A 13,651-nucleotide genomic window follows, 5' to 3' on the forward strand; every position below is an offset into this window, starting at 1 on the left:
GAAAATTTGGCTTCTGCTCGTTGGACTTTTCGGGCCTTTTTCTCCCGTTGTTTGTTGGTCGGGGAGAAGTTCAGGTGCTCTCACCTTATCGTGCTACCAGCGTAGGTAGCACCCTAAAAGGGTATAGAAAATCCAATCATGCATTCTTCTATGTCTATGCGAAATTTGAGCTTGAACGAAAAATTTTGTACCAGAGAAATCAGCACAGTGGAGATGAACACGGCTGTGGATTCGCAATGTCATGGACCGGGAAACACGCACATTCTTTTTTTTTTTGTCTCATCATTTTATCCCAGGCAGATGGCAGTCATGAGCCCATCATGACCTGATCGAGAGCTAAAGCTTGCGGCTTTGCATCGTCAATGGATTCTGAAGAATGCAGGGGCCAATCTGCCCAGCGGTTTGTGTTTGTTCCAGCGAAGAACCAACCACCATCTGGCAGCTACCTAAAAATTTACTAATATATATGTCAATTCAGTCGGTCGGTCGAGCATGAATGAGATCATCAAATCGGCAAATTGCGATGCACGACCAAGCAAGCCTTCATCTCGCCCCCCCAAAATAGTGTTAACCTCGCAATCGCTAGCTGCCATTGATAGAGATTAGCGACCTGCATGCATTGGAGCAGAGCGGCAGGTGAGGTCAGAGCACATAAGACCGGCACGTAGGCCGCCGCGCGCGCGCGGCCGGGAATGGACGCGCTGCACCTGCACGTAGCCGTGGCCGGGCGCGCGGTGGCCGTGGTCGAGCGCGATGGCACGCACGACCCGACCACCGGCCGCGTGCTCACCGGCTCCTGGCTCTGGGACTTCTCCCTCGTCCTCGCCTCCCACCTCGCCGCCGACGCCTCCGCTCGGCTCCACCTCCGCGGCGCCACCGTCCTCGAGCTCGGCGCCGGCGGCACGGGCCTCCCGGGCACGCGGCCGTCGCCTGCCTCGGCGCCGCATGCTGCGTGCTCACGGACGTGCGGCCGCTGCTGCCGAGCTGAGCCTCAGGGCCAACGGGCTCGCCGCCGCGCAGGCCGACGTGCGCGAGCTCCGGTGGGGCGACCGGCTAGAGGACCAGCTGCGGATGGACGTGGTGCTCATGTCGGACGTGTTCTACGACCCGGACATGCCGGCGATGGCGGCCACGCTGCGGGGCTTGTGGAGGGACGGTGCCGGCGGCGGCGGCACGGTCGGGTGGGCGGCGAGCGAGGTGCGGGACAGCATGATGGACTGCATGGACGTGCTGCGGGAACAGGGCTTCGAGGTAGACGAGGTCGACAGGGTCACCAGGCCGCTGCTGCACGACCCCGATCAGACCGCCGCCTTCGCCGTCTTATCGCGTCTCACTCCGACAACAAGAGGAGGAGTTGACTTTGATTATTCCCCAAGCTGCTAAAATGTCCCACTTCACCTTTAAAATTGACATCTGTGCAGAAGTCATTTTCACCCGAATTGGTAACTCAGTCCGGGTTGAATTGAGTGCAACAATTGTATTGTACTGTACAGGACACCTTGCTAAGTCTTTTTTTTTTGACAAGTTTTAATTCCTTTTTGCTAATTCATTATTTGTTAATTATTTGCGTTGCGTCCATCTGTTCTGTCTTTATTTTTCCCCGCACAAGCGCACAACTTATGCATGATGAAAGTAAATTTGCCATGAACTCAAATTGACAAGGAATCAAGGAACATTGCCTTTGCAAGCATGCAAAGTCTGTGGACATGGCCGAGAACCACGGTAGTATACATCGACAAGCATTCTGTGGTGAGAGAATTTACAGTTGTGAAGGGTTGCTACAACATACTGTATCTTTCTTCCATCTGCTGGTTTTCACTATACGTCGGCAAAATTCACCATCCCCATGGCCATGGGGCAAAGGGAAAAGAAGTGCTTCTGGTATTTCCCAATCCGCATGAAACTAGAGACCAGAGTTTTCTGGGGTCTTTGTCTAACAAACCCAAACTTTGAACTTCCAGATGTACACTCTAATAAGGACAAGTTTTATTTCATGAAGCTATAGACCTAGAGAACGTGAAAAGCGATCAGCGAGGTTTGCAATAACGAAGCCTGAAAACACCTGCAAAAGAACAATCACATGGTAAATCAAATGACAAATGCATGCAACAGTGAGCTGGAACGAAAGAGGCACACAGAATCGAATATGGGGTGCCAACAAACAAGTTAGCTCTGTTAAGAAAAACTTTTAGTGCAGTTAAATTAGTTATTGTGGTAGATGGTAGATGTTTGACATAAATCCAGATAACAAAATACTGAGCTGCTGAACATTCGTACCTGGACAGAACCAAGAATATATACTGCTGAATAGTGACGACCATGAATGATCATGTCAGCAACCATTGCTAGTGGAATTGTGAGAGACATGCCTAAGGTGGCCACCAAGGGAGTAGTCCAAACAACAGAAAGAGCCCTGACCACAAGTTCCAATGTCACAATTATTGCGAGTATGCAACAATATAAAAAGATATTAGTCCACTTTAAACACGTACCAGAAGTAGTCTGATAATACACTTCCGATTAGGCCATTTGCCACCACAACTTCATCCACTTTAGCTGAGTGGGGCATTGAAAACTTTGGTTCGATGCCTAGTGCGGTTAATGGCCAGACTGAAATGAAAACATAATAATGAAAAAACTTTAGCATAAACCAACCATGAAATATGTGCACAAATAAGGGAATTCAAGTGAATGTATATTTCTAATTTGTATACTTCAGTAATATTAATTTGGAAAAGGCAAATATTACCAAGCCACCAGAGCGCAACAAGACTAAAAAGTCCAAGATAACCAAACAGTTTTTGGACATCAACCTTTTCTCCTTCCTCTCCACAAAATTTTTTGAGAAGCACTGGAATAATATTGAAACATTTAGCTGTTAAATTCATAAAATTAACTGCAAATAAAGCAGAAAAGTAAAACAACCTACCAGTAAACAGACCATATGCGATCGCTGACATAAGACCAAACATATCACCTAGAAGAGTCCTCTCTGTAGCCCTGCATTTGGAAAACTTACATATCAGAAGCAAGGAAATACATCACGCTCATGATTCGCCTACTTCTGGTTAAGTCTATTGTGATTATCAGAGTAAAAGAGTTGGCCAAGAAATAAATCACTCACCCAGATTTGCCTACTTCTGATTCATCAGATGCCCAAGTCTGCCCCATAGTTGTCATGACGACACCAGCCATGCTAATGAAAACAGCAATAATTTTTGCAGCATTTATGGAGTCTTGGCCAAGTAAAACACCAATGAAAAGAGTGAAGAGTCCTGAAGTTGAAGACAGTACAGTGGTACTGGCAACACTAGTTCTTGCAAGCGCTGCATTGGATAAATACTGCATTCATTCAGCATAAGAGAAAAGTGAGTAATATTTACCAACCAAATTGCTGGTTGTATGATTGCAATCTACACGTTCAGAAACATATGGGTACAGTTATTAGCATGAACATTTCAAGACCCCTGGAATTAGAAATTAAAATGTATATAGTCACTGGAAAGTTACCTCTGTCACAAACCACAAGGGACAAAGATACAGTCCATAAGTTGCAATCTCCTTAGTGGAAAGCTGCTTCTCCTTCAAGATGCCATCATTAATTTCAGTGATTCCATAAATAAGTGGTTTCGTCTCTTCTACTACAGGAATCACTATAGTTTTCTGTGACTCCATTTCCAACATCTTCTGAAATTCACCATTCTTCAAAGGGGCACTACCGCCAAAGGAAGATTTGCTTGTGATTTTTGAAGCACCGGTGTTTCCAGAATGCCGTCTCATTGAATTGTATATAAAGTCTTTTAGAAATGACAAGGGGAGATATATGACCATAAGGGAGGCTCCCAAGTAAGTAATTGCAAACGGATGTTTGTACTTTGTGAATATCCCCTGCAGAAGAAATTTAGTTACAAAACAAAAATTAGTATATTTTGCGAGATGAACTCTAGAAAGACAAAAAAAAAAGAATCCAAGAACTAGAAGTTGATTTTTTTTTTGTGATGATGGAGGTAACGGAAATTCTACTGGTACCTCCTAATTCTGCCATTGGTATCTCCTTTTTTAGAAGTAGTAGTAACAGCAGCTAATATGGTGAAAGCAAATAGGTTCTACGAGATGTTCTTGACCTAAATGCAAGTAACCAATTGTTACTCTGACAATGTAACTTTAAAACAACAGCAACACGAAACAAAAAAAAAACTAATAACTTAATTCAATCAGAGCTGTAGGTGATCAAGCATATCACAGCCACCACCACCACCAATCATGCACAACTATATTAGGCCCCTCCTCTAATTCAATCATGCACTGTAGGTGATCAAGCATATCACAACCACCACCAATCAGCCATAAATTGGTGTCACGAACTGTCACAACCACAACTATATTAGGATTTGACATAACTAATAGTATGAAGAAAACAACCAAAGCATTCTTGGCAACTTTTACGGATATCCGTATGAGCGTATATGCAATTTTCGGAGAACTGCCTTCAAATTTAGAGAGCAAACGAATGGACTTTTCTTTTTTAAAAAAACTGACGCCTGATGAACATTCCGCTAAGCAATTTTCTATTGTAGCCAAGCCTGCGCGTAACGTTTAAAAATTGAGAAGATACAGAGCAATACCCCAGGTCGGCCCAATAAAATTAATCTGATAAGCAGAGAGCAATTAACCCCAAACCAAACCAAACCAACCAATCTGATAAGCAAGCATGCATCCCAAACCATGAAACCAAGATCTGAGAATCTCCAAACAAATAAATAGATAGATAGATACGCAAACAACAGAGCACGCTTTGGGGGGGAAAAATCCGTACCTGCGTGACCTCCGCGGAGATGACCCAGATGAGCACGACGGCGACAATCAGGCACAGCCCCGCCCGGTACTTGAGACCGGAGCCCATGTCCACACTCCGCAGGCACAGCTAGCTCTACGACTAAACTACGGCGAGAAGGCAGGCGCGGGGCGATTTTAAAACCGCGCGCGGCCTCGCGCCCCGAGCGGCGTCATGCTTGCGGCGCGCGAGCCCCGTCGCCCCGGCATCCGCCTCTCTTCCCTCCTCACAGAAAGAGCGGGGAGGGGAGGGGCCGAGGCGGAGGGGGAGGGGGAGGGGAGGGGAGGGCGGCAGTTTTGGCCGGGGCAGGGGAGGCGTGGGCGGGGTGGGGGTGGGGTAAAGCGGGGGCGACCTACCAGCGGAAGTTTCTATTTTGGTCTTCCCGAGGCGAGGCGAGGCTCGGGCTGACCGGAGAAGCGGAGCCGGAGCCGGAGCCGGAGCGGGGACGGCGACGCGCTGGCTGGCTTGGTTGGCGTGGTGGTGGTGGATTCGGCGTCAAGCGACGGGGGAAACGAAGCGAGCGAGGCTGGCTGGCTGGCTGGGTTGGCGACTTGGCGCGGGTGGAAATGGAACTCGTGGAAGGCGAGCTTGCGATGGGCGCACGCGCGATTGCAGTGGGGGACGGCGATTTTGGGTGGAAATCAGGTGCGCGCGTGGGGGTATTTGCCTACTTGGCCATTGGCCCCAGCGGGCGCTCGTGTCGGTCGGGTTCCGATGGGCGTTGCTGTCCCGGCGGATGCTGCGGGCACTCCCGGTCGCTCTCGGTCACATATACTCTGCTCCTGCCGTGGGGGGACGCTGGGAGGGCCAGAGTTTCTGGTTTCGGGTCGGCGATCGGCGTGCGTGATGGGATTGGATGCAAACCTATCGGCGGCGCGCTGGCTAGGCTACCGTCCCGCGCCGGCGCGCGTGGTTGAGAGTGGAAGGCCGGGTCGGAATAGTCGGTGGCGATCCGGGCTGGAGTGGAAAACGACCGTGCTGGAGCGGGACGTACCGGTCACGGCGTGGAGCCTGAAAATTCTGAGGCATTTATGACAGTTGAGGACGCGTAGGGGTCAACTCGTGATGAATAACTAATAACGGGATCACTGCTGCCGATTGATCTGGTTTGCACTGCACGGTACGCTGCGGCGTTTAACTGGGCGAGATTTGCGATCGTTTTTATGGGAGAAGAAGTACGGCACACGTCAGTGCTTCTTTTTTTTCTGAAGCCGTGGCTTAAAAGGCTTGCAAAGATGACCAAGAATTCGAGGGAGACTGAGGCCCTGTTCTCCCACAAGCGCTGGCCCGAAAAGCTCAGTTTTGTGCTGCGATGGAAAAGCTCGGACCGACCAGCTTCCCGAGCTCGTGCGGGCTGAGGTTATCAATCTCGCCACCAACTTCTGGGAATTTACCCGCCATTGCCACCATATAAATATGGTTTCTTCTCCTTTCCTCCCTTTCCGCCTCCCCTCTCCATCGATCCAGATGAGCCGTGACCTCCCATCTCCTCTCAGGTCCCTCCCAGATCTCACCGTCACCTACGATCCATCTTCCCCGACCGGGCCAGGATGCCGACCCTCCCTCCGCCGGACTAGCATTCCCTCCCATGCGGCCGGTGTGGCGACCCTGCGCTTCAACTCGCTTGCACGCGCTCATCCAGCGCCGTCCTTCATCCCCATCCTCCAGACCTCCATCAAATGATGTTGTTAGTGGCTTGGTGCTCGAATCTGAGGGGCACCGGCGGTCTCTCAGATTTGTTTTGTTTCTTCTTTTTCCAGATCCATCCGAGAAACATTGACCTCTGTTTTATTAATAAGGTGCTCGGTTATGGCTCAACTATAGCTACCGTCCATTTTTCTTTTAACGTAAATGATGCCGAAAAGGATGAGATAAATATCTTGATGAGTGCGCATGTAACTTAACATTTATGTCCGTGAACGCAAGGAAACATTCGTGATTTCCACGAAGTAAATTGCAATATTTTAGTCTTATACTTTAATATGAAATTTAAAACTATCAAACAAAAGAATACTAGTAATAACAAAGCTCTCCATATGATTTGGTATATTTTACTATCCTTATCCCAAAGGGTTCTACCCCTCCAGTCCAATTCATGCTATCATCCAACTATCCAAAAGGCCAAACAGTACGACTTCTCGGTCCAGTAGCTTCTGCAACCAGCAGCTTCTGCAACCAGCTAGTGAGCTTTTCAGACCAGCAGCCTTTGTAAAAACTGCAGCTCCCCCGAACAGCACCTCACAGAGAGGGGGCGTTTGGTTCCCTTTGCTTATTTTTAAGCAAGTGTCACATCAATGTTTAGATACTAATTAGGAGTATTAAACGTAGACTATTTACAAAATCCATTACATAAGTGGAGGCTAAACGGCGAGACGAACCTATTAAACCTAATTAATTCATCATTAGCAAATGTTTACTGTAGCAACACATTGTCAAATCATGGACTAATTAGGCTTAATAGATTCGTCTCGCCGTTTAGCCTCCACTTATGTAATGAATTTTGTAAATAGTCTACGTTTAATACTCCTAATTAGTATCTAAATATTGATGTGACACTTGCTTAAAAATAAGCAAATGGAACCAAACCAGGCCAGAGTCAGATCCAGCATCTACTGAACCTCGGTTAGTAACTTCATGTTCAGTTGTTATCTTAGCGTGTCCAGAAGTCTGTGTGTGCAAAAAAATCGAAGGCCATGAATCTTGGTAGGGATTAGGCCACGACATTTGGCAAGCTAGCTTGCATTTACAAATGTACATGGTCCAGAAACTTTTGAGCAGCAGAGACAAGTATTATCCACTTTATGGAGGCGGCTTTTCACCTGCAGCTAGAACACAAGATTAGGAGGACAATCCTTGCCAACCTTTTCGCAGCCTGTTTTTGTACCCACCTTGGCGATTGTATACTAGCTACTGCAGTCTGCAGAACAAACGGGTGGCCCCTACCATTGCTTTCTGACGAACTGGCAACAAACAAGGCGCAAAGGAGCAGTAAGGAAGTGGCGCGTATTGCTGCCGGATAAAGTTTGCCATTGTTAATCTCTGGCCTCATTGGACCATGACGCGCCCCCACAACGTTTGTAGGTGGAAACTAGGCTTCTTCCCAACTACTTTTCTTACTGTAGCATCGTGTGCTTCATGATCATGCGGGTGACAGCAACAAGGCCTCTCTCCAGCGTCCTCCAAATGGATACTGCCCAACTCCTGCGTATGATTTGTTCCGGCATAGCATAACTGAAGAAAGATTCACGAAAGAAGATTCAGGTACGACGGACTTGTCATATGTTACGTCGAGGTTCCTTGTGTGCTGTACCCAATCGACCATGAATGGCAAGATATGGACATGAATGCGGCAGGTCCTTTTCAGACAACGATCGCATGTAGTATAGCGACTCCAACTGTTTTAATCCTCATGAAGTTCAGTACCGTCAGAAAAGCTTTGTTTTGTATGTGCTATCTATGATGAGCAGTTAGTTGCTTTCACGAATGCTATGTATGTATAGCTGATGCGCAAATAACAGAAAATTTCCTGTGCTCCAGATTGCTCATCAGTCATTAGCTCCTAGCACTGGCATGCACGGAAGTGTCTGTACCCCAATTCAGCTAAGAATTGCAGACCGCATGCAGTTGTACGCGACGAAACGATCCGAGACATTGATGGCTTATTATCAGGCCTGCGTGTCCGTTCGTTATGTACTGGTTGGGTGAGACGCCGGCAACATTTGCGAAGGACTAAGCAAGCAAAGCAACGTGCCCGTGCGTTCGACGTGTCGTGGGTTTCGTCCCCATGTCGGTGTGGGCACGGTGGCGGCTCCACGGCGGCCAGCGAAGCTTGGGTGGAAAGAGGCATGCGTAGCGTGCGCTGTGGGTTCCTTCTCGTTACAGAAAAGGCGGCGGCGACGCTTGATCGCCTGCGGAATGCGGCTACTGCACTGTTTCTGTAATGCGTGTCGGTAAGCAGAGGTGCGTGGCTGATTAAGGAAGGTAAACCATCGAGTAACATGAGCTCAACTCCCAATTACTTCTAGTTTCTTCCGGATAATTTGATGCGTAGCATGTTTCAATTTGGGTACAGTGCTCACAGTTTTTTCGTATGCTACTTGCACGGCAGAAATCCGTGGCAACTCTGCTTCCTAGTTCATGCTGCTGCAGGGTCCAGAGTCCAGACTTCATATGCTATTTCTGCCCAGATACGATTCATTGTTGCCGACCCGCTGGCCGGACAGAAAAATTTACCACAGACCGGCCCTTGCTGGATAGCTCAAATTCCTCTGCTGACCAGATCAGCCTTCTACGGAGTACACCAAAACGTCTAATTCAGAGTAGCTCGATGCCGTTTGCCACGGGCCTCATGTTTAAGCTCGTTGAGCAGGGGAGCCCCAACAACATCAGCTGTGGTCCATGAAACTGTGAGGATGTTTATTCCTCACAATCACAAGGTTCCGGACCCATAGGCCATAGGATTCACCTAAGATTCACACCAGCTCATGGCAGAGATCCTATATGGTTTTCAAGCGAGAAAATGGCAATATGCAACTCGCATGATAGCTCCATGCTCCTAAACGAACACAGTGGATGCGTTTACTGATATGGGGCACGTACTGTATGGACGCCACATTTACTGTGTGGGGCACGTACATTCGACAAAAAGCCAAGATCAAAAGAGCCAAAGCAAAACTGTGGTAGAAACTAAGGCATGCACATTTCAGCTCCATTAACCACGACAACAAGTAAAAAGCAAGGGGCAATACAGAGCGATCAATGTCAGCAAGAAAACTCTACCTTCAGTAGAGCAAGCATGCAATTACTGAAAGGAACGCATCAAAAATCCGGTTCCCTTTTTGTTCTGTTTCTTCAGTTTCCACTCCTCTCCTTGTTCAGTCCAATATTAGATACCAACATGACTGGTTTGAGCATCCTCACCATCAATGGTATCAAATAATGAGCGCTTACAGTTTTGTGGCAGCCAGCCAGCCACCACAAGAATCCATCAATCAGGATAATACGATAATACAACGCATAAAATTCGACCATCTTCCCTCTGGTCAACTGGCTGTAAAGAAAATCGCCAAAAAAGCTTACCTCTGACTGGAACTATAGGTCAATGAGAATGCAAAACTTTGACCATCTGTCTCGATGGCTGCGCTGTGAAAATACCTTGTTTTTTAAACTAATACCATGCATTTTTCCTCTTGACGAACTAAATGTGTACCTGATTTAATGAAAACTTGTCTTGGTGTTGTGGAGTAGTGCCATCAATGTTTGCTTCAGAGTTCAGATCAGACTGCAGCTGCTCTTTCACAAGCTTTGTAGTAGAGTGTCTTCTGCACATAGAAGAGCATGTATGCCTGAGAAGTTCTGACAGTATGCTCCTCGACTCTTGTTACCCAGGCATCATCACATTTGTACCAGTGATTGTTTAACCTCAGATATGTCACATAATGGCCAGCTTCTAGTTTACCACTATGTGTGATTACTGCGAATATCTCGAATTCTGATGACAGTTCTGAAACTGCATCTGCGTCACTAGCTTCTGCTGGAAATATGCGGTTACCATATCTACTTCTGAGGATGGATGATGACAGGTAAGGTGCCATGTCAAGGGAAAAGGGGAACTGCAAACAGTGATCAACTTTCCTTGACACCTTTTTGACTGACGAATGCTCAAATCTCTTTATGTGAAAGCAGGAAACTAATGGAAGCCTGCGAATGGACATTTGCTTCAGGGACTCTTGCCTCTCATTGCAGCGTTCACAGAAGAACTTTTGCTCAGCATCAAGTCTCTCAGCCCTTGTAAACCGCTCCAAACATCTCATAAGAGTTGAGACCTTGGAATTCACACCAGCCGAACTCCGTTCCCCGTTGCGCGCATGTGGCTTTGTGTTTGCAACACCAAAAGAACTGTTATCTCCAACATCCAAGTCCAAGGAAATGTCCATACAGGGCTCAAAAGTTGTGGATGTGAACCCACAGCTTGTGCAGGTGACATCTGACCTCAGGATCCCAGAAAACACTCTGTGGGCAATGCAACAGTCCCCATGGCCTATTATGAGAACAGATTGCACTGTTAGGATGGGACATTACCTGAGATTAATTTACTCAAGACATATTATTACAGCAAGTAAAAAAAAAGTATTCTATGCTATCCAAAACATTAGGCTGGTTTATTCACCTAATAATACGGGACACTTATCCTGTTCCTGTTTGGCCTTTTTTTGTGCAAAGCTGCTGGCAGGGCTATGCTCCAAAGAAACGTGGGACCAACAGTGAACATTGCAACTAGTACCCATAGTTTCTATAAGCTTTGCTATCCTAACACATGGATCTGGCTGCACTCTTATTATCAAAAGTAAGGTTTTACCTTGATTTAGACAAATTTTAGCTCAAACAGCAAACTAGTTCAGAACATAAAATAAAAATGTGATATTTAGAGACAATGCAGATTTCAGTTCAGCGCAGCATATGCAAAGATCTTTGATTGACAAAGTAACAAAAGAGAAGCTAACTACCTTGGGCATGTGACTTGTGCTGATCATCCTTTATATTTTCATGGATATGGTCAAGGATGGAGATAAAAAATTCATGTGCATCCTGTTGCTCGTAGCTTGCGAGGTTTGATGCATGCTGCCACCAACTAAAAAATCACAATGATACTCAATAATCAGAAGAAAATTAAATATTTCCATTCAGGAGGTACATTAAATAGATGCCACATTGTTTTCTATGCTCAGTCTCATAGAAATGTAGCAAAATTGACCTAAAGCATGCAATTCATATGATTAAAGCAAACTGGCGATAGAGCAAGTGCCACAGAATACCTTCAAAGTCACCCGGCAAACCGTTTACCTGCATTGAATTTACAGCTGTTCATGTATTTGATCACTTTAATTTTCAGAGTGTCAGTTTAATGACTGCTAAAGCATGCCAGATGACTTAAGTTAAGCCCAATATGTTAACTTGAGAGCTTAGGTTCATATACTCTATATAGGACGCTATGTCATCAAACAATCTGCATGTGTTAAGATGTGTTAACTGCTTTCCTTTTCACGCACTGCAATATCATAATGCTAGATGTCTCCCTCTTTAGTTACACGTTTTCGGCTCATTCCATTTGCAATCCAGCATGATTATGATCTAAATGCAAACAATACCAAGGCACATGATCCAAATAACACTATATCTTTGCAAGGGATAAATACAATTCAACATCTCCGGCAGGACTCCCTCTCCCACGTTACAATACACCAGGCACCCATTTTAACTAACATATATATTAACTTTGCTTTCCCAATACGCAACGGATCCAACAGAAAGAACGACAGCATGGTGCTATAAACCCAAAATGACATGAACCATTGTGATAGCGCCCGAGATCCAGAGTCCAGACCTATATAGAAACTTGGCGGGGCTGTATGGCATGCGCTCCCCGGAGAATGCCGCGGAGTAGATCTCGTCGAGATCGCAGGCGAGGCACGCGACCTTGGCGGCGTCGGCCTCCGCGGCACGGTGTCTGACGGGCGTGCGGCGCGGGCAGAGGAACCGGTTGTGCCGATCGCCGAGGAAGTAGTTCCGGAGCGGGGGCGCGTGGAGGAGCGCCTGGAGCACGGAGTTCATGAAGCAGGTGTTGCCGAGGTTGTTGAGCCCGCGCAGCCCCGCGGGCGCCGCGGCGGACGCGGAGGAGGTGGGGTCCGCGGAGCTCATGAGCGCGAATTCGGCCGGATCTGGCGCCCATGCGCGGTAATCGACGCGGCGGCGCTTGCGGGGCGCCGGGGCGGCGGAGGTCGAGGAGGTGGAGGGGAGGAGCGAGGAGGATTGGGCGAGGAAGACGGCGTGGTCGAAGTCGGGATCGTAGACCTGGTCGCCGCAGGCGGCGCAGAAGAGCTCGGCGCGGTCGACGTCGACGGCGATCTGGTGGCCGGGACCCGCGGAGGCGGAGGCGTGCGAGGCGGCGTGGGAGGGGCAGAAGACGGCGGCGCAGGAGAGGCAGGCGTAGAGGCGGGGGGAGGGGGACGGGGTCGCGGCGGCGCAGGGGGAGCAGCGCGGCAGCTCGCGCGGGTCGCGGCGGATCTCGGGGCGCCCGAGCGGGCGCACGCGGAGGCAGCGGCGGAGGAAGCGCAGCGGGCGCGAGGAGAGGCGGTGCGCGGCGAGGTGCGGGCAGGGCGGCGGCGCGGACGGGGTGGACATCGGGGAGGGGAGGGGGACCGGACCGGTGCGGAGTGGGGACAGCGGCGGCGGTGACGGGGTGGGGGGTGCGGGTGCGGTTGGAGTGTGGCGGCAGGTGGTGCGGGGGGAGGTGGAGGTGGTGGTGGTCCGATGGCGGTGGCGGTCGCGGCGATGGTCTAACTCTAACGGGTGATGGTATATGGGTCATGACCATCATGGCCTCGTGGGACGGCAGAGGTGGTTTCCGCGCACAACACTAGCGAACAGCGATCAGGATGACAAGATCTGGGTGGACGATCACTCGATCAGGCCTCGCCAATGCATATAGCAACTGTAGCAGTACGCCAGCACCCACTAAAAAAAAAGAGTTAATGCAATGGCTTCAGAGGTTGTGCAGGACAACTGAAGGGAGACCGCGGTCACGGTCATCGTGGCACTAGTGGCGCCGAGCGTCGTGGAAGGATCAAGATGGATATAAAGAAGTTCAGAACTAGGCGTGCACGCATCAGCGTATAGGAGCCACGAACACATGAACAACAAGTGTTGCCATGTAGCCATGTAGGTGTGTGTATGTAGGATCATGCAACGCAATTTGGCACAGAAGATAACTTTCAGTGTAGATTCAATGTGAATGTTCATGCAATTCGGATGCAAATG

General features: G+C 48.5%; 2 protein-coding genes and 1 pseudogene across 2 annotated transcripts; 1 reads left to right on the forward strand and 2 right to left on the reverse strand.

Moving 5' to 3' along the window:
• Positions 1 to 114: 114 nt before the first annotated feature.
• LOC117863606 (uncharacterized) lies at positions 115 to 1,578 on the forward strand (annotated as a pseudogene).
• Positions 1,579 to 1,627: 49 nt separating this feature from the next.
• Positions 1,628 to 5,123, reverse strand: LOC117863604 (uncharacterized transporter C405.03c). The gene is made up of 8 exons (XM_034747405.2): positions 4,817 to 5,123; positions 3,511 to 3,888; positions 3,125 to 3,342; positions 2,930 to 3,000; positions 2,750 to 2,851; positions 2,493 to 2,610; positions 2,278 to 2,413; positions 1,628 to 2,062 (listed from the first exon to the last, which is right to left on the reverse strand). The coding sequence occupies exons 1-8, from the start codon at positions 4,901 to 4,903 to the stop codon at positions 2,000 to 2,002; spliced, it is 1,173 nt and encodes a 390-aa protein (XP_034603296.1). The 5' UTR covers positions 4,904 to 5,123; the 3' UTR covers positions 1,628 to 1,999.
• A 4,470-nt stretch (positions 5,124 to 9,593) lies between these two features.
• Positions 9,594 to 13,372, reverse strand: LOC117865240 (ubiquitin C-terminal hydrolase 22). Its single transcript, XM_034749395.2, has 3 exons — positions 12,219 to 13,372; positions 11,341 to 11,465; positions 9,594 to 10,874 (listed from the first exon to the last, which is right to left on the reverse strand). Exons 1-3 carry the CDS (start codon positions 13,013 to 13,015, stop codon positions 10,111 to 10,113), a joined length of 1,686 nt encoding a protein of 561 aa, XP_034605286.1. The 5' UTR covers positions 13,016 to 13,372; the 3' UTR covers positions 9,594 to 10,110.
• Between the last annotated feature and the right edge of the window lie 279 nt (positions 13,373 to 13,651).

This window comes from Setaria viridis, chromosome 7 (assembly GCF_005286985.2).
Source record: "Setaria viridis chromosome 7, Setaria_viridis_v4.0, whole genome shotgun sequence".
In the NCBI taxonomy this organism is placed as follows: Eukaryota; Viridiplantae; Streptophyta; class Magnoliopsida; order Poales; family Poaceae; genus Setaria; species Setaria viridis.